This window comes from Osmia lignaria, chromosome 14 (assembly GCF_051020975.1).
Source record: "Osmia lignaria lignaria isolate PbOS001 chromosome 14, iyOsmLign1, whole genome shotgun sequence".
NCBI lineage: Eukaryota > Metazoa > Arthropoda > Insecta > Hymenoptera > Megachilidae > Osmia > Osmia lignaria.
Window position 1 is genome coordinate 12,816,940 of NC_135045.1, and position 25,631 is coordinate 12,842,570.

The 25,631-nt window shown below is 39.9% G+C and overlaps 1 protein-coding gene across 1 annotated transcript; it reads left to right on the forward strand.

Annotated features, from left to right (window-relative positions):
• The first annotated feature begins 1,138 nt into the window (after positions 1-1,138).
• Positions 1,139-14,012, forward strand: Ddc (aromatic-L-amino-acid decarboxylase). Its single transcript, XM_034334822.2, has 11 exons — positions 1,139-1,316; positions 6,480-6,569; positions 6,939-7,059; positions 7,386-7,499; positions 7,715-7,834; positions 8,271-8,400; positions 9,714-9,862; positions 10,129-10,240; positions 10,300-10,508; positions 10,821-11,021; positions 11,357-14,012. The coding sequence occupies exons 2-11, from the start codon at positions 6,490-6,492 to the stop codon at positions 11,561-11,563; spliced, it is 1,443 nt and encodes a 480-aa protein (XP_034190713.1). The 5' UTR covers positions 1,139-1,316; positions 6,480-6,489; the 3' UTR covers positions 11,564-14,012.
• The last annotated feature ends 11,619 nt before the right edge of the window (positions 14,013-25,631 follow it).

Consider the following 25,631-nt stretch of genomic DNA (forward strand, 5'->3'; position numbering starts at 1 on the left):
AAAATGGACCGCTATTTTTATATATATTTAAATAAATTCTTAAGGAAGCCTAGTCAAAATTAAAATGAAAATTTTCAAAAGTATGCAGTTCCGTCCCGTTTTATACGACCTTCGTTGTTCGTTCACTGACTCAAGTATTATGTGTGTAACATTGCAATCGTTAACAGTGAAAGTCCAAACTAGTTGCACGAATAAATAAACAGGGATCAGCCAAACGTACAAGTTCCGTCTCGGCACAGTTTTATAAGAGAGCGCGAATCAACAAGGAAACGGTATAGACTTTGAAAACATTAATTCGGCTTAGCTGACTGAATGGCGCGTTGATTTTGAACTTGAAATCAGATTACAATTCGTCTTAGCATCGCTCGCTTTGATTTGCCAAACGATATTATGCTGTTAGACTTTATGAAGCACGCTCACTTATTTTGAATCGATCTTCAGTAATATTTCTTAAATACAACAGATGACTTTTAATTTAACTATATTCTTGTCTTATGTTATGTTAAGTTTTACTCGATTATAATTTCGATGGAACAAAAACAGAAGATCTCTAGCAAAGATCAAGTCCAAAAATATTCAAAAACTCAAACTATTAATAAAGCTTGAATTTCTAAAAAAATAAAAAAATAAATTATTTCTATTCAATAAGGAATCACTTCATCACTTATCCCTAACCAAATAATGAACCCTTAAGTGCACCATCAACCAAACGCTTTCACAACAACCAAAGGTAAAATCAAATTAAAGCAGCATCACAAAATCATTTTGAAACTGTCTCTTGGCTAAATGTAATTTCCTACAAGCAACACTGGAGTTCGATCAATAAACTCGATTAAAATCCCTAATCAAACTGTATCAGAATTTAGTAAACAACCGTAAAGAAATTCTTTAGAGATTTGATAGTAAGTAGTCCCATCAGAGGACACTTAACAAAACGGCAACGTGAAACGAGCAAACAATTAACAAAGTCATTAATCGCAGAGGTTCGTTCCCGTATCGCTTCGTGAACTTTAATAAAACACGCCGTCGGGCTTATCGATCTTCGACTTCGAGTCGAGATAGATCGAATCGCGAATTCAGGGACGATGTGAACGGATCTAACTGCGCAGTTCGCGATCACTCGATGGTAACCGATGAAAGCCGAACTGTCGTCGATGGGTGGGGCGGTATATAAAGAATGCCGATGCGGAGGAGACGGCAATTTAACGCAGACATTCGCGGTTCGTGCACATCACTCGTTCATAGCTGCTCAATCACCAACCGGATCCACGTGGATACCACAACTGTCAAGCGATAACATCGCTACTATAATCTTGGTATGTTTAATGAACATTTAATAAACGTTTTGATAAACGGATTAATAAGAGATAAATGAATTAAAAAACATTCTTTTTTATTATGATTCAGTGTAATTATTTTGAGCCGTGTTGTTTGTTGATAAGGGGATAGGTAGGAAAAGAGCAATTGAAATTTCTCCATTTTTATTAAATTTGTTATCAGGCTACATTTAAAAATTTATATTACAATTTTAGAGTAATTGTTTTGGGTCAAGTTATATAATTGTGAATGATAAAGTGAATAATGATAATTAGAATTTTAGTATATTTATTGAATTTGTTATTCTCCAAAATATTTTTGACATTTTTGTTTTAAGAGTTCTTACTAATAGATGGCCAAAAGAAATAAGGACGTGAACAAAATAGAGAAGTTTAAAAAATAGATTTTTATCATTGATAGATATAGTTGAAATTGATTAATGGACGTTGGTTAATCATTGAGGATGTCGAAGATCAAATTGATAAATGGTAATTAAATTTGATAAGCTTTGACTTGAATTTTTATTGTGATGGAATTGTTAAGGTTTAAGCTTCATTTTTTGAAATTGAATAGTTTGATATAAAAAGAGCTGAAATATCATAGGGATATATCAACAATTTCAACTCGTTCTGTAACTCTTCTTACATTCCGCATAAGAATGAAGTCATTTCCGTGTCGATTAACATGTTTACGTAAAGTAATGATAAAGATTTTAGTATAAAAAAAATACGATTAAAGGGGGAAAATAATGAAACATACCTGTTTTTTTGTTTCTTTTTTTCTTTTACGTGGAGGAAATCTTCGGAAGACACCTCCAGCCCCCCTAGGGAGGGACCTGCACTGGGGCTACAGGGAGGGTTCCGGGACCTCTTACGAATACACTGGGACCCCCACCCCTGGTACTCCAATCTAAATGAAACATACCTACAAGTCTGATTCAATTTTAACAATTCACATCAAAAAGTTACTCAATTAAAATATACTTTAACATAGTAGATTACACATGTTACATATTTTTTCAAATCGATTGAAAAAGAATTTTAAAAAATACACGTGACAAATACATATAGCACGTAAACATGTGTTCGGATCATGCACTAGGCATAGACTAGTTTAGATGTTCAGAAAATATCAAAATAACGAAAATGTCTGCTACATGGAAAATTTAGAAAACGTAAATATATGATTAACCTAGAGATAAATGATATTACGAAATACACAAGTACGTTGCTGAAGCTTACATCAAATTGTACGCACGATTATGCGTGTTTACATTAGTTTACCGAGCCTGCAATACGTTTCCTATCTTTGCAAACGCAAAGCATTCCAAGGATAGGATTGTCCTTTCGCTCCTGTAACAGTCTAGATGATTAATCGAAGAATTTATTTGCCTTTAATCGATTTCTTTTACTGTTTTAGTTATTTAAAATGGGATTAGATTTTTTTTTGATTAGATAATCGAGAAATGGTTCGTATTTCGCATAATTTTCAACACATTAAAAAATCGTACAATTAATGTACCTTATTATTTTATCAGCATAAAAAGTTTATCGTATATTTGAAATGAAGTTGAAAATGAAATTGCTCATCTTTGAAATAATGTCTATTAATAAAAAAATTTTAATTATCTTTATTTAATAATTTAGCCATCACTTTTTTTTCAGTCAAGCTGAGCTGAAAATCTCTAGAACCAATATTTTATTAAATATTTAAAGAGTATAGACCAATGTAATGTTTGATCTTCTTTTGTTTAAGAATTAATCAGTTAAGTAAAATCAGAGATTTTTAAAGCTGAAATCTTTCGAAAGTTGACTTTCGTATTGAGTTTCTAGAACGTGGGCTAAATGAAATAAATTCGGAGTAATTAGAATTTGAAAGGTGGAAGAGTTGAGTAATTTTTGTTGGGTAACTGGTAGAAGTACGTAAGATCTTGATTTTTATATAAGAACATAATAATTATGACCTTGACTGATCATAGTAAAGATTGAAGAAAAGAATGATCGGTCATGGTCGATTTAATCCAAATATTACAAAGATATTATGACATGTCTTGAATCACTAAAGCATACTCACTTCATCTGTTCACATTAATTTTTACTTATTCGTATGTTTTAAAATTTCGTGATAAATTAAAATTCAGTTTACCTTCTTTGATGTAAGATAATTTACATATTATAATCGTTTCCTGAATAATGCTTTCCAAAATTAAACAATAACTGAGTATTATTTCTATTAACAAAAATGATTGTAAGGAAATGGAAATTTTTATGTATAATTTATAAATGATATTTAGAATAATTTGATCCGAAGTTATTAAACAAAAGCGTAAAATATCACAATGAAATTGGAAAAGTAAATAAGCAAAGGATGGAAAAAAAGTTGACCTGTATAATAATTATTCTTACCTTCGATGAAGTTAACATAGATTTTGTTAAAAGTTTTAGAAAAATTTCTGTAATTTAAAATAGAAAAATTGATGAATTTGCCTCGTATTATATGAATATTATTTTCATTGAAAAGACTATAGATTAAACAATAAAAAGCTCTTTATTAAAACACCTAAGGATCTTGATGCAATCAAATGAAAAATCTCGTACCTATCCCAGCTGTACAGTTATTATAACAGCCTATGCAACTGCTTCTAAGAACAGAGATATTTTCCTTGTATTTACGCAATTTGGACATCTCCAAAGATATCATTTTACCAAGACGAAAATAAATTAATCCTACGTGAAAGTAACCATACGTTCACCTGTGTATCAACAGCTCGATGACCTCAAATGGTTAACGTGTTTAAATGAACTTCTGCTTGCATTTCCACTTCTGAGAGTCATTTGACGTCATTGCTGCGATCACGGGAGTTCCCAAAGGGAATTCCTTCTTTTTCTTTGACGTTCGAGGTTTTACGTTAAATTGTCATTTCCTTTTTTCTACGTAATACTGAACGTTATTAATACGTTATCTGCCGCAATAGAAATAGGAAATCTGTAGAAATTATTTATTAATCGTTATTATTGGTAAAAATTTAATTTATTAATATATTGCAACTATCATAATATATTAAATTTTGAAACCAAATTGGACAAAATACTTGTCAAAATATAAAAAAATTTTATTTAATAATTTTAGATATGTCTAATCGTAAAATTGTATACTTGCAGAGTGATTTAGACAATTATTGTTCATAATGTGCTACACAAGTTAAATGAAATTTGATGAAATAGCTTTTGTTTTCATTTAATCCTCGGACAGCAGATTATGGAGAGAGCCCCAATTTGAAGTTAATTTTTGTATCTCATATTATTTTCAATTTATAAATTTTACATTGTTCCTTTAAAAATTATTTTGTCAACATATGAAACTCTATCGTTTAAAAATTATTCATTTAATTTTTGGGTAATGTCCTTGGACATATTTTGTAGTTTTGGGTCTCGATTGACCCAGACTCCGCTGTTCAAGTATTAAAATAACTTCAAAATAGGATTAATTGATTGCACAGTTTTTTACAATCAATACGAATTTAAAACGTCATAATTTTTTATAAATTTATTAAATCTTATCAGAGCTCTTGTTGTTATTTGCTTAAAATCGATATTAATTTATGAAACTAAATTAAGCTATACTTCACAATGTCATAAATTTAAAATCATTTCATTAAATTCTTTTAATTAATAACAAAATAAAATTAATAGATTCATATTTTTAACAATCGAAGCATAAAATGTAACAATATGCTGATCAAGGAAGCACTGAATTTTAATCATATATTTGTATTGATGGTTCTCAAATTTCCACAATGAATGATTTATTCCTGTCAAACGCTTTGCTCCAACAAATCTGATGACAAATCGATTATGCGTTCATGTTCCATACGGTTGTCAGGAAACAATCTATGACCAATCACGAAGGGGAAAGGTGTCGAACGAAACTTGCTTCAAAAAAGAAAAAAATAGGTCATGGTCATTGTTCTCTCACGAATCAACTTGTCTCTACTTGCGATGGAAATCGTAGATCATTACGCACAGATCAAATCTCTTTTCCTCTCTTACTATCTATCCAAAGAGGAGACACGTGTCTCTACCTCCTACCTCGATTCTAAAGACCCACATTGAGAAGGCAAGTCTCGCCAATTATTGCATCGTATATATGTACATACAGAACACTGCCACGATCTGAACGTCGAGGTACGACGACTTTCAGTGATATCTTGCCATCGGGTATAACGTGAATTGCTTATGATTCAGTTAACTGCATTGGCGTAACTAATTGTAAGATTTTTAGATTTACTAAGGTCCTCTAGATTTACTCATATGTCTAGTATGTATTGCATAAGGGACTACGTGTACCTAAGTCGATTGAAAACCCAATCTTTGAAAAACATTTTAATTTGATAATAGTACTATCTTCAAACTATATTTCTTGAAAACTTAATTTAAAAATTCCGAAAAATTAATGAAGTTGCAACCTACAAGAAATAAATTATTGTTTGATTTTTCAAATGAAAATTATAAGAGATATGTTAATTACTGGGGAAGCTATTTTCAAACAACTGTCTATAAGGAACTGCTATTGCATATTCAGTTTCCAGAATTTTCGGATAAAATTTACATGATTGTTACTAAACTATACCAATTTCAATTGCTTCACAAATCCATTTACAGGTTCATCTCACACTTTGGGTGCATTCTTTACCTTTTACATATACTGAAACAGTTAAATTCAAATTTTTATTGTTTCGTTTTTAAATTCGAATTAGAACTTCTTTTTAATTAGAACAATTTTTTTATATACATATGTTACTAAACTAATTGTTATTAAATTACTTAAAGTAATTATTTATACTGTAACTCTAAATATGTAACAAATGATTGCATAAATTTATTATTGTAATTAGGTATTAATCACAGAAGTATTTAAACAAATAATGCTTTGTTTTAATTATACAATTTACTTCCTCTTTACAAAACCCTCAACATATCTATATTATTTTCATTTTGTAAAATGTCATGATGAAAAAAACAACATTGTATATAAACATCGATCCTTGTTAACCGTAATTTATCAAGTCCAACTTTTTTATTCACACAAATACATAAAATATCAGTCGTTCATAACGTGAGTTAGTTTTGAATATTAGTCAACAGAATGTGGAAATGTTGCAGGAAACGTAACATGGATCCCGACGGTTTCAAGGATTTCGCCAAGGAAATGGCAGAATACATTGTTAATTATCTGGAGAATATCAGGGACAGGTGAGTTTTTTATTGTCTTTAAACATTATATCCTGTATCATTTGTCCTTTGCGTTTTGTTACACATACCTGCAACGGAATGTTCGATATTTATTATCATAATAAGGTACATTCGTAGCAGAAAAATTTTGTAATTGCTTGTAGAAAAAGTCGCTTATTTTCATTCTGTATTTTACAATTGTACAAAATTGTTAAAAAAGAAATATTTCAAAAATTTATAGAATTTATTGAAGATTTTATTAGCTCACAAAAGAAATCCAATCACTACACTTTTTTACATTTAATTAATGTTTCATAATAACTAGCAATAGTACAATGAAAGTTTTAACAATTGCAACTTTTTTTAAGTCAAATTGATCTTAATTTGTAGAAAAGTACTACCAACAGTGGAACCAGGTTACATGAAGCCTCTCTTGCCAGCTGAGGCTCCACAAACTCCAGAAAGTTGGAAGGATATAATGGCAGACATTGAAAGAGTAATCATGCCAGGAGTGAGTAATCCAATCTGAAAACTTATTATTAATCCTTCCACACAGTAATCATTTCAAGAATGAATACCTATTATTAATCTTTCCATGAGCTCTAAAAATATAGCCACCTATTATTGTTCCACTATTAAAATATATTATTAATTGTATTAATTGTTTACACATATTGTTAATGAATATGATTTTAAAAAGAGCCATAAAAAAAGTAAAAGATTACATTAGAATGTGCAATTATTTGCGACAAAGTTAAGAAAAATTTTGCTGCTATTATTATTATTATTCTTTTCTTTTGTTTTTTTTATTTTGATAGAAAAAAAAATTGGTTTTAGGTAACTCATTGGCATAGTCCAAAATTCCACGCTTATTTTCCTACGGCTCAATCGTACCCAGCAATTGTTGCTGATATGCTCAGCGGTGCTATCGCTTGCATTGGATTCACTTGGGTAAGAGTCAATGATACTTCACTTCTTAATTATTATCATTATTTATTTACCAAGATATAAGTGCATTCATTTGTTTACATAATTTTGAATTATTTTCTTATCCTTCTATTCTCACAATTCAAATTAGTCAGTGCCATTTATTCTATGCCGATATGCTTCATTATATTTTAATATAATTTAAATGTGAAATAAGATTAATTAATTTTTGTGTACAGATCGCGAGCCCTGCTTGTACAGAATTGGAAGTGATAATGCTGGACTGGTTGGGAAAAATGTTAGATTTACCTAACGAATTTCTAGCTTGCAGCGGTGGAAAAGGAGGTGGTGTTATACAGGTAATATTTTGAAAATATTGAAGAAGTATTTTAGTTATAATTCTTAAAATTTTGAATGCGTTACTAGATTATACTATACTGACGATGAAATTCTTAGAATTTTAAATAGTGTGCTATACTATAATTTTAACTCTTAAAATTTTAAATACTAACGAACCCAACTGTGAAATAAATGCTAAGAAATTAAAGCCGATTTTATTTAAAATTTAATATAAATTCTACTAAAGCTCATCTTATAAATCAAGTAATATTGTTCCCTAATGCATTTTGTATTGGAAAAATTTACTTTTCTAATTTAATCGTTAAGAAATCATAAAAGCATACATTTGTCACTTGTTGCTCGCCTATTAAACTCTTCATGATGAATCTTAAGCTTTAACTTCGGGAAAATCGGCTAATAGCAGCAATAAAATAGCAGTTGAATTTCACTTTATAGGGAACTGCAAGTGAAGCAACTTTAGTAGCACTTCTCGGTGCCAAGGCTAGAAAAATAAGGCAGGTCAAGGAACAACATCCTGAATGGACAGACAACGAAATAGTGGGAAAACTAGTCGCTTATAGTTCCTGTAAGTAATTAGTTAAAATGAATTTAAAATGTATTCACACGTTAATCTGTTTTTCCAATTTTATCTTACTTGGAAAGTTGAAGAAGTTTGATAAGTAGCTTACACATATAAATTTAAAAGGTTTAATACAAATTGTATAGTAAGTTATAATAATTTAAAGAAATCATTAAACATCACTGAATGATGACGTTCATAAAAAAAAAAAAAAAAAAAAAAAAAAAGAAAACAAATTACTCTTATTTTATACAATACCAAAAATTAAAAAATCACTTTCATCCGGAATGGATGAACAACGAAAAATAAGAATGTCAAGGGGATTAGAAATTAGGTGGATAAAAAATTCTAGCCACTATTCGATCATGATTTTCTCGTAAACAAGATTAACGATGACGTTGGCCGGCGCTCTTTAACATTTGACAAAGGCATGAGAGTAAGAGGGTGAGTTGACAGGACAGAGTACGGGGTTGCAGCACTTCATCAGCCAGCACTTTGTCACCATGGCAACCCGTAATAACCACTCGAGTTATTCCAACCCTTCTATCATCGACCACCCACACTCACCCCTTCGATTGCTCTGCGCTCCTGTTACCACTTCGCTCTGCTGGCACGTCGAATCGTAGAAAGTTACCTGCACAAAAGCATTTCGTAATTTTCCATCGTCAATGTAGCTCGACGGATGCATTAGCAATTCGAAGAAGAAAGGAATGAGGTGTCTCATGAGAATACTTGTAATGCTTCTATATCGATGATTAATACCTCTTGAAATAATAGCTTATTGATTATTGTGTTGTGAAGATTGAAAATTGAAAGAGGCTTTTATTTTGTTGAATGAAATGTAAGTCATTTTATGAAACTTGCAACAGTTGATTAATACTCGAATGAAAATAGTAGTGTTTATTGTTTATAACAAATTACAAGAAATAGGTATAACAGAATAATCATTAAAACATTTCATTTATAAAAATAATGAAACTATTTTTTAAGTTAATTATTTTAAATGTGTGTATATTGTTATTGTAACCGTAGATAGTATGAAAACCTTGAAATAAAAATTTCAAAAAGATTAATTTCAAGTAAAATACAATTGGAATAAATTAAAATGTGATTTTTCATAGGGATTGTAATCAAATTCTATTTTTAAAATATTTATAAACTACTTTGAACTGTTCGATTGAATTTTCAACAATTGAAAAAGGTTTTTATTAAACTAAATTTTCTTACATATATTTTTGATAACATAACAATTTTTTCATATACATTTCTATATATGTGTAACAGACAAGATAAAATTTTATTTTTAATTTGTCTTTCAGGTCAGGCTCACAGTTCTGTAGAACGAGCTGGCCTTCTAGGAGGCGTGAAATTTCGATCCTTAGAAGTTGATTCTAAATACAAACTTCGAGGTGAAACACTTGCAGAAGCGATTCGCAAGGATAGAGAACAAGGATTAATTCCATTCTACGTAAGTTATAAAATTTTCTTTTAAAATATTAACACTAAAACAACCAAAATTTCTTCAAAACGACGAACTTCACATTTTTTATTTTAAGTTACAAAAATGATCAATGTCAAAATAAAAAATTATTTTATATGGTAATTCATTTCTAATTTTTAATTTTTAATTTAAACACAGGTATATCTCTGACGTCGTATTGTTCTAGTGTTAAAACTTCACTTGCTATAATTTATATAACTTATAATTACGTATTTATTAAAATTATTTTATAGGCTGTTGCAACGTTAGGGACAACTTGCTCCTGTGCATTCGATCGCCTCGATGAAATGGGGGTTGTTGCAAATCGCGAGAACATTTGGTTGCACGTGGATGCTGCTTATGCTGGTGAACTATTAAAAAATTATACTATTCTCTATGAAATATTTATATGGTTTTTTCATTAGGTTCCGCTTTTATTTGCCCGGAATTTCGACATTTAATGAATGGTATTGAGTTAGCTGACTCTTTCAATTTTAATCCACACAAATGGATGTTGGTGAACTTTGATTGTTCAACCATGTGGTTAAAAGATCCGACTTATGTTATTAATGCATTCAACGTTGACCCGTTGTATCTGAAACATGACATGCAAGGATCTGCCCCAGATTATAGGGTAAATTTGCACATTCATTTGTAATAATTAATCATTTTTATAATGATCAATGAGTCAGAATATATGTATTATTACACAAACTATTGAATTAACAACAATTTAAATTTATTTGTAATATATTATATTACCTTAAGGATTTTTAACTGTCTTAAATTTTAATTATATCTATTTTAAAATAATTTTAATTCACATAAGTAAATTTCAGTTTGTAAAAGAGAGATATACACCTAATTTTGTAGTTTGCTTCCTTCCCTGTAAAGGCAAAAATTTATTAATATGCACTTAAAAGCAACATCTGTTTTCGTTCCATAGCATTGGCAAATTCCATTGGGACGTAGATTCAGAGCGTTGAAATTGTGGTTCGTTTTGAGAATTTATGGGGTAGAGAATCTCCAACGATATATCAGGACTCACGTCGCCCAAGCTCATGAATTCGAGGCACTGGTCCTTTCAGACCCACGATTCGAGATTGTGGCTGAAGTGGTATTAGGACTCGTTTGCTTCCGGTTGAAGGTAAATTATTTTCAAGATTATCATTTATAACATAAAGTGTATGACATACTATAATATTGTAATTACCTATGTATCCTTTTTTAATTCTTTTTCTTTCAGTTGTTTTATCTGCACATAAAGTAAAAGATTGAAAATTTGAATTTGAAAATTAGCTATTCTTATCCTTATGAATTATGAAAAGAATTTATTTTATATTATAATAGTATTTTATGTCTGCATTTTCTTAAATATTAGATAAAAAGAATTTTTAGCTTGCAAAGAATTAAAGTACCAAACATCTTATTTTGCTAGCTGCATGAAATCTTTTATATTAACTATATGAAAATTATTCACAGGGATCAAACGACCTGAACGAGAATTTGTTGAAGAAAATCAACGCTACTAAAAACATTCATCTTGTGCCATCCAAGATAAATGATACGTATTTCCTGCGGTTTGCAATTTGCTCGCGATTTAGCGAGAGCAAGGATATTCAGAATTCCTGGAAGGAAATAAAACTCAGGGCTGAAGAAGTCCTCGAGGAGCAATCGGTTTCTAAGTGATGGCGGGCTCAGATAGCTCGTGGTTGCAGATCCTTGGCACCTGCAACCTGCAATCAATCTTAGCTTTTAATTCTTTTCTTGTCTTAAGTAGACCTGGAAGAACCAGTGGATGATTTAAATGTGCTGATCTGTCTTACGTATTTCACAATTTTAAATTAATTACAAAATTTATACACTACTTACTTTTTATGTTTATAACAGGTAAGGAAATTTTAATTTATTAAAAATATTTTTTTGCGCTACGACATTATAGCAAATATAGTTAGTGTCAAAGAATTATTTAAAGAATCTGATTACTGAAAAATCTAAACATTTTTCAGAGCTTGTAAAATTAATTTATATGGATGTATTAACCCTTGAACGACGGTTAGCAGGTCAATCATGATCCATTCCTAAGAATGCGTGAATTAGAATTAGAAACATTTCAAACGAAAGACTTTCAAACATTGGAAAAATGCTAATTAAAAAGATAATATAACATTTAAAAAGTAAAAATTTGAAACGAATTTAAATTCTAAATTATGCTTTGGCTGGGAAAAGACCTGATATGTTATTTGAGGATTAATCAGTACCAGATTCTCAAATAAAAATTATTTATTAGGTAATTAGTAAGATTTGGAAATACGCTGGACATGTCCCGTGTGTACGTAAAATGCCAAAGATCGTTCTTCGGATGCCGTTTTACGCAAAGAAGCACATAACTCGCGTAAATGCAGTATTACTGTCACCTTGTGCTACTTTTTCCGATAGCTAGCCAACGTTCTTCAGATCCTTTAAATCGCTTTCTTCCATCGTTGAACGACACATACACTGTGCATCTTTTGCAACACTGTTACATAGTTGTTGGCACACGTGCAACTTGCAAAAATATTGTTGGGTTTTCTATCAAAGAAACAGAATCTTATCTTGTATACATTAAACAAGTTAATAATATAAATCCAATATAATTTTTGCATTTGCTTGATAAATTATGAAAAATGCATGGTGTTATACAGGGTGTTCCACACTTTTCTGATTAAAATTTGTCAGTTCATTCTATGAGTATAAAGAAGAAAATAAAATGTTATTGGATCATTAAGTATGAAATTTGACTAAATTTTTTGACAAGCAAAAATCGGTGAAATTTAAGATTCAAAGATCGGGGTCCAGTCAGGATCGGATCGAGATCGGGTCGGGAATTTTTACATTTCGTTCGGGTACCCGCAATTTTGGGATTCGAACTCACTTTAAGTGAAACTTTAGGTGTCATTACATTTAATCTGTTTATGCCAGCTGTGTACTATTTGAGGTCATTGAAGGTATTAAATGTAACACCGTTTATGGCTTCTATGAGAGCGGATTTCCACTACAGCAGTGTTTCCCAACCATTTTTGTGCCATGCCCCACTTAAGCCTTTCTAAAATTCTTATACCCCCTATGTAACGTAAACATCATTTTTAATATTCAAAAATTGAATTATTCACTGAAGAAACTTAAATGATAGGTTTTACAAAAAAATCACTAGGAAATTGTTGAGGAAACACAGTAAGTAAATTTTCAAAACATACAATGGAGAACCGAAATTCAAGTAGGATATAATTTTAATGAAAGATTCTTCTATATTATATTAATTATTAGTAATTATGGACGTTTACCCACCTTGAGTAGCGACTGAGAGTCGTCATACGATTAACTTAAACTCTGGATGAATCCATCTTCGAATTGCTCCCGTTAACAATCAAATTGCCCCTTTGTGGGGCGTGGACCCCACGTTAGGAAACGCTGCACTAGAGAGTTAAACTCGCGCGAGAAGCTGTTAAGAACATTTATCGTAAATGGACACTGTGCCTATCTAGAATTATATTTGAGAATTTCAATTTATAAATACTACAAATTTATTAAATCTTGAATAGTAATTATATGTGACACGAAGCGTTAAAATTGTAACAGTTCAATGACACAAAAACAATTTCTGACTGAATTTAAATAAACTGTTAGGTGTCAAAATTAATTCGATGCTTTTGGTATTACATTTTCTTAGCTTCGTTTTGAATTTGAATATTTTCCCGCGCTTCTGTGAATTTGAATAGTGGCCCAAGAATATGATAAAGATAACGATGAATTCAATAATTGAAATTACTGTAACTATTAAAAAATGAATCTTCGATTTAAAAAAGGGAAGGCTCCGAATAAAATGCATCTAATATAATACATAGATATATGAATCTTTTCTTTGCATTTGGAAAATAAAATCTAAACAGTATGGTGACCGAAATGAAAAATCTAAAATATATTAGGTTTTAACTATGAAAACTATCGATTTGCATGTAACATTTCTTATTTATGTTCATTGAATTTACAGACATAGTATGACTGAAAAAATTGAGATACCCTGTATATATCATCACAATAATGTACCCTTGTTGAACACATATAATGTTAGTGTAGATATCAAATGCAATACGAGAAACGAATTAACATGAACGCTGTTGTTGAATTAAATCGCGTTGTAAGCAGTGCGCTGAATGCAATTTCCGCGTGTAGACTCAATGTAGACTCAAATATAGTTTTGTTAAAAGGATCTCTAAATTGACTAGTTGTGAATATATCATTAACAGTTTCGTATATTTTAAAAGAAAACATAATAATAAAAGTATTTTTTACTTCTGTAACAAAATGCAGTTTCTATAGTTTCCTTATTTTCAGTATATTTTGTAAAGATAATTATACAAATTAGGAATATATAATTTTATTTGTCACTTTAATACTTTGCGACATTTTAATAAAAATTAAATTATTTGCAAAATATTCTGTTAAAATGTTTAGCTAAAAGTAGGTTAACTAATTATAAAATTGTTCCCTGATGCAATATGTATATGAAAAACAATACTGTATAAAATATTGTTTAATAAGCCTGTATATTAAACAGCAAACAAAGTTATATGCATAATAATGAGCTATAAAATATTGAATAACTGATTGATTAAATTTAAATTAAATTATATTAAAGTATTACATATTTCTTTTACATAAAATGATGATAATGAAATTATTTAATTAATAGAATATTTTTTTTCAATTCAATATTGCAGTTCTAAAAATAAATACTCATCTAATGTGTATTAATTGTTAAAGAGTACGTAACATATTTATGTTGTAAATAAGTTATAATAATCATAAATATGTAGTATATGTATGTATGTAAGATATCTTAATCTTCCTCTTTCGCACAAGCTATCATCATTCCCAAATATTATATTCATTTGCCATAATTGTACTTGAATTTCAATATCAATAATTGAAAATAACTAATAACCAAATTAGTTAGATTTAATGTAACACTTTGAATGTAATACTAATATCTTGAATGATTTGTTTTATATTATACTGTAGCCATTGGCATAACTTGAACCTTCTAGGGTGGGCTAACAATAAATCTCTTTTGAAAAATTATTTAATTTTTGAATTTTGAAACTTTCAGGATTTAGAATTTTGAAGTATTTAAATTTTGGAACACTGAAATTTTTAAATTCTGAAATCTAGGGAATCTAAAAATTTGAAATTTTTGAATTCTAAAATTTAAAAATAATGAAGATCTACATTTTTGTTGAATTTTCATATTGTTAATACACTTATGGCATTTTTAATGTAAAGTAGTGCTGCAACTGGGACAATAAATAGATCTAGAATTACTTTGCACTGTTTGGTCTATCAAACGAGCAAACGTTCTTAAAAATAATTATGATTAAATAACTATTTCATATGCACTGGTTACGATTTGGCACACTGATTTTCTATAAGAATGAGCAACATACAGATATTCAAGAATAGTTAAATATAATAATTAAAATGTATATATTTTTTTATACTCAAGGTATTCAAATATATTGAAAATATTTATATCAATAGGAGTATTAATTTAAAGCAATGAATTTGAATAAGTATTAATTTTGTTAATCATAAGAACGTTTTCTCGGTGAAATAACACAGATTGCTGTTAAACGGGACCAACGGAAAGTAATGAAAAGAAATGTAACTGTATGTACGTACCTGTTATACAAAAAATGTGTTTCAAGCTTTCGTTCAATAGCTTAACATATAAACATTAATATTATCTGTCAAAATGATTGTCGTTATAGCAATAATAAATCATATAAAACATGTGACTTAATTAATATCCTAGGACACATACGAGTACCCCACTGTGTTCTAATTGTTACGGTTAACTCCGCCGGGGTGCCGACTCAGTCGGGGAGTCCGGGGTTCGTGTAAGAATAAGACGGTGTTAGCGGAATAACGTTGTGTATTTCTGTGCTTAATGTCAGTGCTGTATGTCAGTGCTTAATGCTACGGCCCTGCGGGTACGACAGTCTAAGGGACTTAAATCTAGGTGCGCGGTGCTTAGCCTACGGTACGGTCGCGGTGCGGGCGAGAGACGGCCGCGTATAGTGACGAGGCAGCGGTCGCGGTACGGTGGCAGTATGTGCGCGGTACGGTCGCGGTACGGTCGTGACCCGGCGGGATACGGCGGAGGTAGTGGGAAGATGCTCGGGAGACGAGTAGAGATGTCTCTGGGGCGGACGACCGCAGTGCGCGTTTCGTCCCACCCCGACAATCGGGAGACCGTGGCTCCGGTGGACGTTCGGATGTCGTGTACGTCCGGTCTGGCGGTCGGGAAGCCGCACGGGAGAGTCCCGGCAGTGGCTGGCGGATACAGTCGAGCTACCGGCGGACGACCGCGGTACGCGTCTCGTCTGTCGAACACTGACAGAGCCGTGGGAATCCAAAAATGTAGCTAATCTTGTCTCTTTCTCGCTCATCCTGGGATTCGCTTCCGAGTACAGATCTTCCTGTTCCCGGCTCGCGGCGCGGTATATACATGCTTGCGAGGCCGTTTGCCTTGCGAGTTTCGCGGTTCTCGCGGTTGCCATCTGGCGGTGGTGTTATCAATCCGCGAGCTAGCGGTCTCGTGGTTGCGGGTCCGCGGGGGCCTGCTATTTCGCGTTCAATATTTACATTACATAATTATAAGTTATAATTATTCTAATGTTTCTACCTTAGTAAACATACGTGTTCTTTGGTATACTTATTTAAAATGATATGTTATAAGACTATTTATAAGTGATTTGGGTTACGTCTTAACTTTTCTAAAAAATCAAGTATTACAGGTAGAGTAACTCATCATCCTGTGTACTTTTAACCGACTTCGAAAAAGGAGGAGGTTACTCAATTCTATCAGTATTTTTTTTTCTGTTTTTTTTTAATTTTATTTTATTTTATTTTTTTTAATGTTCGCCGATTACTCCGAGATGGATGGAACAATCGGAACGAACCTGTAGCATCTTGTTGATGTAGCATCTTGTTGAGTACGTCTCCCGATTGGGCCCGTTAAAAAAACATTTTGCATTTTTCATTCGTAACGATTTTTATTGCAAAAAACGTAAAGCTGCATTTATATTTTTCGGCGTTTCCTCTGCAAGGAATGTACCGATCGCGATGAAAACTTTCACATTTAGTAGGAGATATATCCGCGATGATCTCACTTGCATTTTATGGAATTTGTTGGTTATTAACCATCTAAATTCAGTCAATATATTGTTTTCGGTTTATGGTTATAAAAACTCAAAATCACCTCACGATATCCTACAAATACTGCACGTTCCACTAAAAAGTGTGAAATAAAATAATTTGGGTATACTTCCGAAAGGCCCTCCCCCCACCCTAGGACAACCAAACTTCGGATTTATAGTAATTGAAGGACGAGAAATCGAATGAGACCATTTTCAGAACTGGCAAATAAACCGTTCTCGAGGGTCAGGTTAGGTTAGGGTTAGGTTCCACGGACCTGGCCAAGTGTACTGGCTGGGCGGAGAGGTGATACCCCGACGTGGCGCGTCCCCAGGTGGCGGATTTTCGGAGTGCATGGAGGGTAGGAGTGAAATAAAATAGATCCCGCGAACCAAACACCAAGGGAAGGAGAACCCATCAAAATCTGCTCTGTGACTGGGGGACAGAATACAGACACGGTAACCCCTGCCTGTCGTACAAGGCGACTAAAAGGGGGGCGCTTGCTGCTGTCGAAGTAGCCTCGCAGATGACCCGGGGCGATGCCGGTGGGATCTACGGATTCTGGCAGGGCCTCCCTTGCCGGTAAGGCCTGGGTCGGAGAGGCGAAAAGGTGGTTGCGGCGTCGTTGAGTTCTCCAGGGGCTAGGCTGCGTGGCGGTCTGGTGCGGGTAGCGAACCCGGAGTGCCCTAGCAAATATACCGTAACCCAGTGGTCACGTCTCGCTGGAACGGGGGGCTTGCCTTCATCGGCCGGCCCGCGAGGATGACAACCTCTGTAAAAATCCCTAGCCCCAGGCTGCGGTCGGCGGTGAGGAGGGCGTGGCCGGAGTAAGCGCCGGGCGTGGCTGATGGGTGCATTAGTCTCTAATGGCCAACCCCGGGGTACCTGGCGACCCCCCGGGTGGACCCACGGACCGACCCACTCGTGGGAATAATTCAATACAAACAGAAAAAACACGACGGGTTACACCTATGACGACAACAGCGACGGACCGGGACATGAACCAGGGTATGGCGGTGCTGACCAGCACCGAGGGGAACGCGAACTTGTTCGCTGCTCCCCGCTCCCAGAGAGCTAGAAGAGAGGCCTTGCGACCCCGTGAAGGTAGGAGCTCCTCTGTTTCGGAGAGAGGAGCTCCGAGTTCGATCGACAGTGGGGAGAACTCGGATGAGTCTTTTGTGTCCGCTGCATCACTGAACCGCCCGTTAAGGAGGGGGGGGCCCGCGGAAGGCCAAGGAAAAGCTCCTCCTGGCGACGAGGGATGAGGCGGGGGTCAGTGAAGAGGAGCGGGTCCTTGACCACTCTCTGCTCCCACCCGCCCCAAGCAAAGGCAGCATTCCCCTCCCAGAGCTGCTTGAGTTGGAGCTCCGCTACGAGCCAACGAGGGCTCTGGCAGCGCGGACACTGGAGCTGACCGCGGACGTGAAGAGGGTTGCCTCCGTGTCCAAGGGGCTCAAAGGGACCTTCCAGAGGTCCCTCTGGCGGCTGCCCGGCGCATTAGGGCCATCAACGCGGAGATGGCCAAGAGAATGGCGCCGGACAGCGAAGCGGAGGAAGTCGTAGGGCTGAGGCTTCAGCTCCGCCAGCGGGAGGAGCAACTCGCACCCTGACCAAAGAGCTGACGGAGGTGCGGGCTCGCCTGGTGGCGGTTGAGGCCCCCATCTTCACTGCCCCGGCCCGCATCGAGAAGGCGGCTAGACCGGCCTCTCCCCTGGCGGAGCAGGGCGGAACCAAGAAGAGGAGGCCGGAACAGGAGATGGCCATGCCCGAGCCAGTGGCTGGCCCATCCTGGCTGGAAGTGGCGCCGCCCGTCCCCATCCTGGCCAAGAGGGCTGCCCCCTCTCCATCTAAGGGGGTGCCCAAGATTTCCCGGGTGGAGGCGGTCGACCTTGAGGGGGGGGGGGGGGGGCGGGGGGGGGCATAAGGGTTTGCCTTGCTGTCCTTATGCAGCAGGTCTCCTCCCTCAGGGCGGAGTTTCTTGGCGTTCGGGGGGCCGGGGTAGCTCCGCTGACGCAGAGGAATAGTGGTGGGGGTATCAAGGCCGCGCTCCAAACCAGGGCTGTTGGCGCGGCCAAGACTGCCCTGAAGCTAAAGCCCGCTGGCTGGGGCCAACCGGCGACCAGGGCTCCACCCCTACCGATGGAGGAGGCGAAGAGGGAGTCGCCCCTGGAGGCGAAGATGCGGGGCATTCAACAGGAGACCCGTCTCGCCGCCCAGGGGAAAACTTGAGCCACGGTCATGGGCCGCAAGGCCAAAAGGGCCCAAAAGAAGGAGGTGGCCGGGGTCCCAGTGATGCAGCAGCAGGGAACTAAGACTACCTCCATGAAGAGTGTCCCAGCCCCGGCCAATAGTAGCAGTTTAGTTTCAATCCGGCCGTCCGAGGACAAGCGCGGATGTGCCACCTCACCCGTTAGGGTATATGCAAACATATCTACCCACTCCCCAACAACCACCACCACCCAGGTGGCGGGGAGTGGAAAAACTGTCAAACTCCTTTTATTTCAAATTCATCGTTATCGGGTACGGAAGACCCAACACTTGACTCATCGTCGGCGTGTAAGGAATTTATTCTAGGACGCTCTGACTTTTATCAAGCTTACCTGATGGTCTCAGCTCATCCCACCAGGCGCTTAACGTCCACAGCCAGAGCCTCGTTTGCCACCGGTAAACCGGTGGCCCGGGCCACACCACGAGGAGGAGAGGTTGGCACATGTCACCGCAGGGGCAGTACTGCAAGGCCCCGTACGGCATCTTTGTGACCCGGCCAATAGTAGCAAGAAGAGGGTTGCCAGGCCGCCAAAAAAAGCGGCCGTCACCTTGACTTTGGCCCCGGAGGCCAAGGCCACATATGCCGAGGTGATGGCCACCGTCCGAGAAAAGGTCGATCTAAAGACAATCGGGATCACCGAGATTCGGCGCCGGCGGGCGGTCACTGGCGGCCTGGTGCTCGAAATACCGGGCGAGGAGCGCACCGAGAGGGTGGCTGCGTTAGTTGGCCGCCTTCAGGAGGTGTTCGGGGGCACCGAGGTCCGGGTGTCTCGCCCCATGAAAATGGGCGAGATGAGGCTTTCGGGACTGGACGACTCGGTGTCCCCAGTGGAGGTTGCGGCAGCTTTGGCCGCTGTGGGGGGTTGTGGCCCAGCCGACGTCGAAGTCGGGGAGATAAGAATCTCCCCGGCTAGGCTAGGCACTGTTTGGGCCAAATGCCCCCTGACTGCGCTGAGTAACATAGCCGCCTCCGGGAGGATCCTGGTGGGCTGGTCGTCCGCCAGGGTCGAGGCGCTGCCGGTGCGGCCTTTGCAGTGTTTCCGCTGCCTCGAAAAAAAGGCCATGTGAGGCAGAGGTGCACCTGCGAGGTGGACCGGTCCGATCGCTGCTACGTTTGCGGCGAGTCGGACCAAAGGGCCGCCACATGCAGCGCCTCCCCGCGGTGCCCCTTATGCACCGGCTTGTGGCGACCCGCGGGGCACCGGTTGGGAGCGAAGTCGTGCGCCCCCAAGGCCCGGAGGCCGAACAGCAAAATGGGCGCCGTGCAGGGGGTTGTAGCAGCCCCCCAACAGGCGCAGCAGCCACCAGCCAAGGCTGCTGCGCCCAATAAGAAGAGGGGTGACAGACCTGCCACGCCGAAAGGAGGAAAAGCCACGGAGGCGGCTACGTCCAAGCAGTAATGCGGCCCATTGGGCCCATAATTCAGGGCAACCTGAACCACTCGGCCAGGGCGCAAGATCTTCTTCTGCATCACCTGGCCGAGTGGAAAATTGGGTTGGCTGTGACCGCGGAGCCGTACAGGGTCCCCGACAGACACGACTGGTTCGGGGACGACGACGGCTCCGTGGCAGTGATTGGCAGCGCCCTTGCCCCGCCCCCTTCGCTAATAGAACGGAGGCGGGGGTTTGTGGCGGTGCTGTGGTGCGATACCGCGGTGGTGGGCGTCTATTGCCCGCCCAGTTGGCCCCTCGCGACGTTCGAAGAGTGTTTAGGCCGGGTGGGAGACGTGGTTTCCCGTTGCTACCCCCGGCCGGCATTCGTCCTCGGGGATTTCAACTCCCATGCCCAATCGTGGGGGTCCCCGAGGACTGACGCGAGGGGTGAGGCGGTACTCGAGTGGGCGGCGGAATTCGAGCTCCGGCTGTTGAACCGGGGCTCGGTCAGCACCTGCGTACGCGCTTGGAGGAAGTCGGTAGTTGACCTATCGTTCGCAACTCCCTCGGCCGCACGCATGGTGCAGAGTTGGAGGGTGGTGGAGGGGGCGGAGACGCTTAGCTATCATCGCTACATCCGCCTCGGATTCTTCACCCTCAACCGTCGCCCGCCGAGCGGCCCACCGCCGCGGAGATGGGCGCTGAAGGGGCTTGACAGGGACGCGCTGATGGCCGCAGCTCTCGCTGTGACCTGGCGGGAGCAACCGGACGGACCAGTCGCGGATATAGGGGAGGAGGTTAAATGGTTCCGAGGCACGATGAAGGCGATCTGTGACGTCGCCATGCCCCGGGCCAAATGCCTCCCCAGACGGGCCGCCTACAGGTGGTCGGGCGAAATCGCCGACATTCGACAGAATTGCAACGTCGCCCGACGCCAGTGGCGGGGGAGGAAGAGCTGTACGGGTGGTACCGTGTATTGGTGGTAGCCTTACAGCTGGCCATCAGGGAGGCCAAGTCCCGTGCATGGCAGGAGCTCCTCGGCTCTCTAAATGCCGATCCGTGGGGGCGCCCTTATATGTGAGCGATGGACGAACTAAGGCCCTGGGCGCCCACCGTGACGGAGAGCCTCGACCCCCAGTTCTTGGGCCAGGTGGTGGACACGTTGTTCCCTCGTGACAACGGTAGCCACTCCTGGCCCCCGCCGGTCGAAGTGGAATGGACCGACGACATGGGGGTCACAGAGGGGGAGCTGGCCGGGGCAATTAAACGCATGGGGGCTCGGAACACCGCTCTGGGCCCCGACGGCGTCCCCGGCCGACCCTGGGTATTGGCTCTCCGCGTCCTTGGACCGCGATTGAGTCGCCTCTTCAGCGTCTGTCTCAAGGAGGGGGTATTCCCCTTGGAGTGGAAGGTTGGACAACTGGTCCTGCTTAGAAAGGAAGGACGGCCCGCGGAGAGTCCCTCCGCGTACCGGCCCATAGTTTTGCTCGACGAGGTCGGGAAGCTTTTAGAAAGCGTTATAGCTGACCGCCTCGCCGGGCACCTATCCCGGGTAGGCCCTGATCTGGCCGAGTCGCAGTACGGCTTTAGACGGGGGCGCAGCACCATTGATGCGATCGATTCGCTGCGCTCCCAATGCGACTCGGCTACATCCCGGGGCGGGGTGGCGATCGGTATTTCGTTAGACATAGTGAACGCCTTTAACACTCTGCCCTACGGGACGATACTGAAGATCACGAAGTACCCCCAGTACTGAGACTGATGATCGGGGCTTACCTGCGGGATAGGTCAATCATGTATATGGGCCGGGACGGACGTGTCTATCGGAGGGACGTCGACGAGGGTGTACCCCAGGGGTCCCGTTTGGGGCCCCCACTGTGGAACGTGGGGTACAACCCAGTTTTGCGGGTCGTAGTCCCGGACGGTGTCAGCATAACGTGCTTTGCAATTGACACGTACGTGTTTGCCACCGACCGGGACTGGAGCAGGACCAGTCGTCTTGTGGAGATTGGTGTGGCTGCCGTCGCAGCTGCGGTCCGGAGACTGGGGCTGCAGATAGCGCCCCACAAGACCGAGGCGATGTGGTTTTACTCGCCTCGGCGTGGGGTTGCACCACTGCCCCAGTCTTGGATCCGGGTAGGTAACACCAGGTGGGTGAAGGGTTCAAGTATCTTGGCCTCCACCTGGACAGCCACTGGCACTTCGAAAGGCATTTCGACCGTCTTGCCCCCCGATTAGACGGGGTAGCAAACGCCCTTGGGCGGGTCGAGCAAGAAGGTTCGCCGCCTTTATACGGGGATCGTGCGGAGCGTTGCCCTATATGAGCCGCTCATATGGGCTGAGGCCCTGATGGCGTCTCGCCGCAGCCAAGTTGTGTTGCGGTGAGTGGAGAGGAGAATGGCTATCAGGGTCGTGAGGGGGTACCGCACGGTCTCCCACGCGGCGGCGATAACTCTGGCGGGTCTCGTACCCTTCAAGTACCTCCAGAGCCGACGGTCGAACGGGAATTGAGGTGCCAGGCCCGACAAGATGCCCCGGACCGGTAGCGTCGCGAGATCATCGCGAGCGGCACCGCTGGCCACCGAACGATCGAGGTGATCCTGCCCGTCAGCAAATAATGGCAGGACCGCGGCTTTGGTCGGATCACCTACCGGACCACACAGGTGCTCAGCGGGCATGGTTGCTTCCGTGACTTCCTGTGCCGGATTGGTCGCGAGGCGGCAGCTGTATGCCACTGTGGGGCGGGGCAGGACTCCGCGCGGTACACACTGCAGCCTTGTCCAGTGTTCGCGCGGCCCCGTCACGCCCTGCAGTGTGAGTCAGGGGTGGATCTCTCGCCGGCGAGCGTTGTGAGAAACATTCTCGCCGGCGAGGATCAGTGAAGGGCGATGACCTCCTTCTGTGAGGAGGTCATCGCCTTGAAGGAGGAGGCGGATCGGGGTCGGGAGAGTGCCAACAGTAGAAGACGCCGTCGGGGGAGTGGTCCCCGGCGTCGGCGGAGTTGGCACGTAGGGGAAGGGTCAAAGGTTAGACTCTCCCTCGAGATGGGGCGCAAACGCGCCAAGGGCGGGGGGGTCCCGAAATGTTCGTCAGAGGTCTCGGGTCCCGCCCTCAAGCCCAGTGCAGGCCACCGCGGGGGTTTTAGCAGGTAAGAATCCTGCACTACCCCCGGCCCTTCCTCAGGGGGCTGAGGGTGTCTTGTAGAAGATTTCCCCCACGAAACAAAAAAAATAAGGTTAGCCGCCGGAGGGCGGCCGGCAACACTGCAACCGTCGTCGTATATTCAAAGTTTTAAATAGAACACCCTTTAGTTAGTCAGGTTGGAACCCCCGCTGCGTCAACGGCTGTTCGACACTTAACGATGACATCTACTACAGCAAAGACGGTTGTATTGCATAGTTGCGTCTGTATAGGAAAGATTCTATGTATTGTACGAAAGTTTTTAATTAATATCTCGGAAACTAATAGGAAGCCGAAGATACCATTTTATATTTGGGGTCGTCTACAGTGCACCGATGAGATGTTGCGGAGGCTAAGGAGTGACTCCTCGGTCTGTCCCGCTTAGTCCCAACGTCGTTACGCACCCACACCACTTGACTTTGCGGTGTGCAAGCAGCGGGCTTAGTATGTGTGAGCGTTTCGACCAATAACGCGCGACGGTCTAGAATGCGTGTGCATTAGGCGTGACTAGAAACCTCTGACCAATTGTACCCGCATTCCTTAGCCTCCGCAACATCTGAACGGTGCACTGTACCTGCTCCCAACCAATCCTCCAAAGGGTATAGCCGGATAAGATGGTCAAAAGTGCCCCCAAACCAAATTCGACTTGCTATGAACCATTCGATAGGTGATCAAATAAAACTAGTCTGTGCCAAGTTTCAACCCTGTATCTCATCTGGGAAGGTAGTTACGGGTAAAAATGTAATCGCGAGGTTTTTGGCCAATTTCTCCTATTTAGTGACATTCGAAAATTCTGAGAAAAAGCAGAGACATTTCTATTTGTGAGGCACATATTAGAGAATTTTTTCAGATTTTTAGATTGAAAATTGAAGCCGTGAAAAATCAAAAATGTCAAAAAATGCTGAAAAATTGCGATTTTGTATTGAAGAAGATGAGGTCCTACGATCATATCTATTTTATAAGTGTATATTATTGATACTATCATCCTCAATTTTTTTCAGATTTTTTGGTAAGGTGCGCCACAGTTAACAAAATTAAAATCCGTTTTTTTCCCTGTTTTTTGCGTGTTAGAATTACTTATTCGGCGAATTTTCGTCTGTTATTTATCAAATACATGGTATATACACTGTTCAATGTTTTTACATGCAGTGGAATAGAATAGGAATTAAACTAAAAAAACCTAATTGATAAAAGTACGTTATGTCCGTTATATTTCAAACGATTAAAGGTATTTTCAATGGTGTCGGTGGTCCAGCGGTAAAGTGTCTGACTGCTAAACCGGTGGAAGCTTCTTTTCGTAGGTTTGAGTCCGCTCAGACTCAATCTTTTTTTTTGGAAGTACAGTATTTCAAACTGTGAGAAACCTATGGTTCTCATTGCCGCTCTGTGTGTACGCGTGTGAGTGTTCGCCCTCGTGACGAACCGCGTTTTCTTTCGTCTCCTTGCATCCCGATTGCAATATGGTGATAGACGTGTAAAAGCAAGCGTACAATAAACCATATTAAAGTAACGTGTCAACGGAATTGTGTTGCCTGAGTTTCCCGACCTGCTCCGTTTAACACAAACTTATCCAGTTTTTTCAAACTACTTATCCAGAACTGTTGAAGATAATGAAAAATATTAAACAATACTGTAACTAACAAAATACATGACAAGAGAAACGATAGAATAGAAAGTACTTCAAAATGCTATTTATATAA

What these genes read in the sequence shown, in the direction of transcription:
- Ddc (XM_034334822.2), top strand. Translation starts at nt 6,490, where the DNA reads ATGGATCCCGACGGTTTCAAGGATTTCGCCAAGGAAATGGCAGAATAC. An exon ending in AAGGAGGTGGTGTTATACAG is followed by an intron (nt 7,835 to 8,270) that starts GTAATATTTTGA and finishes TTCACTTTATAG; the next exon opens with GGAACTGCAAGTGAAGCAAC. An exon ending in AAGGATTAATTCCATTCTAC is followed by an intron (nt 9,863 to 10,128) that starts GTAAGTTATAAA and finishes ATTATTTTATAG; the next exon opens with GCTGTTGCAACGTTAGGGAC.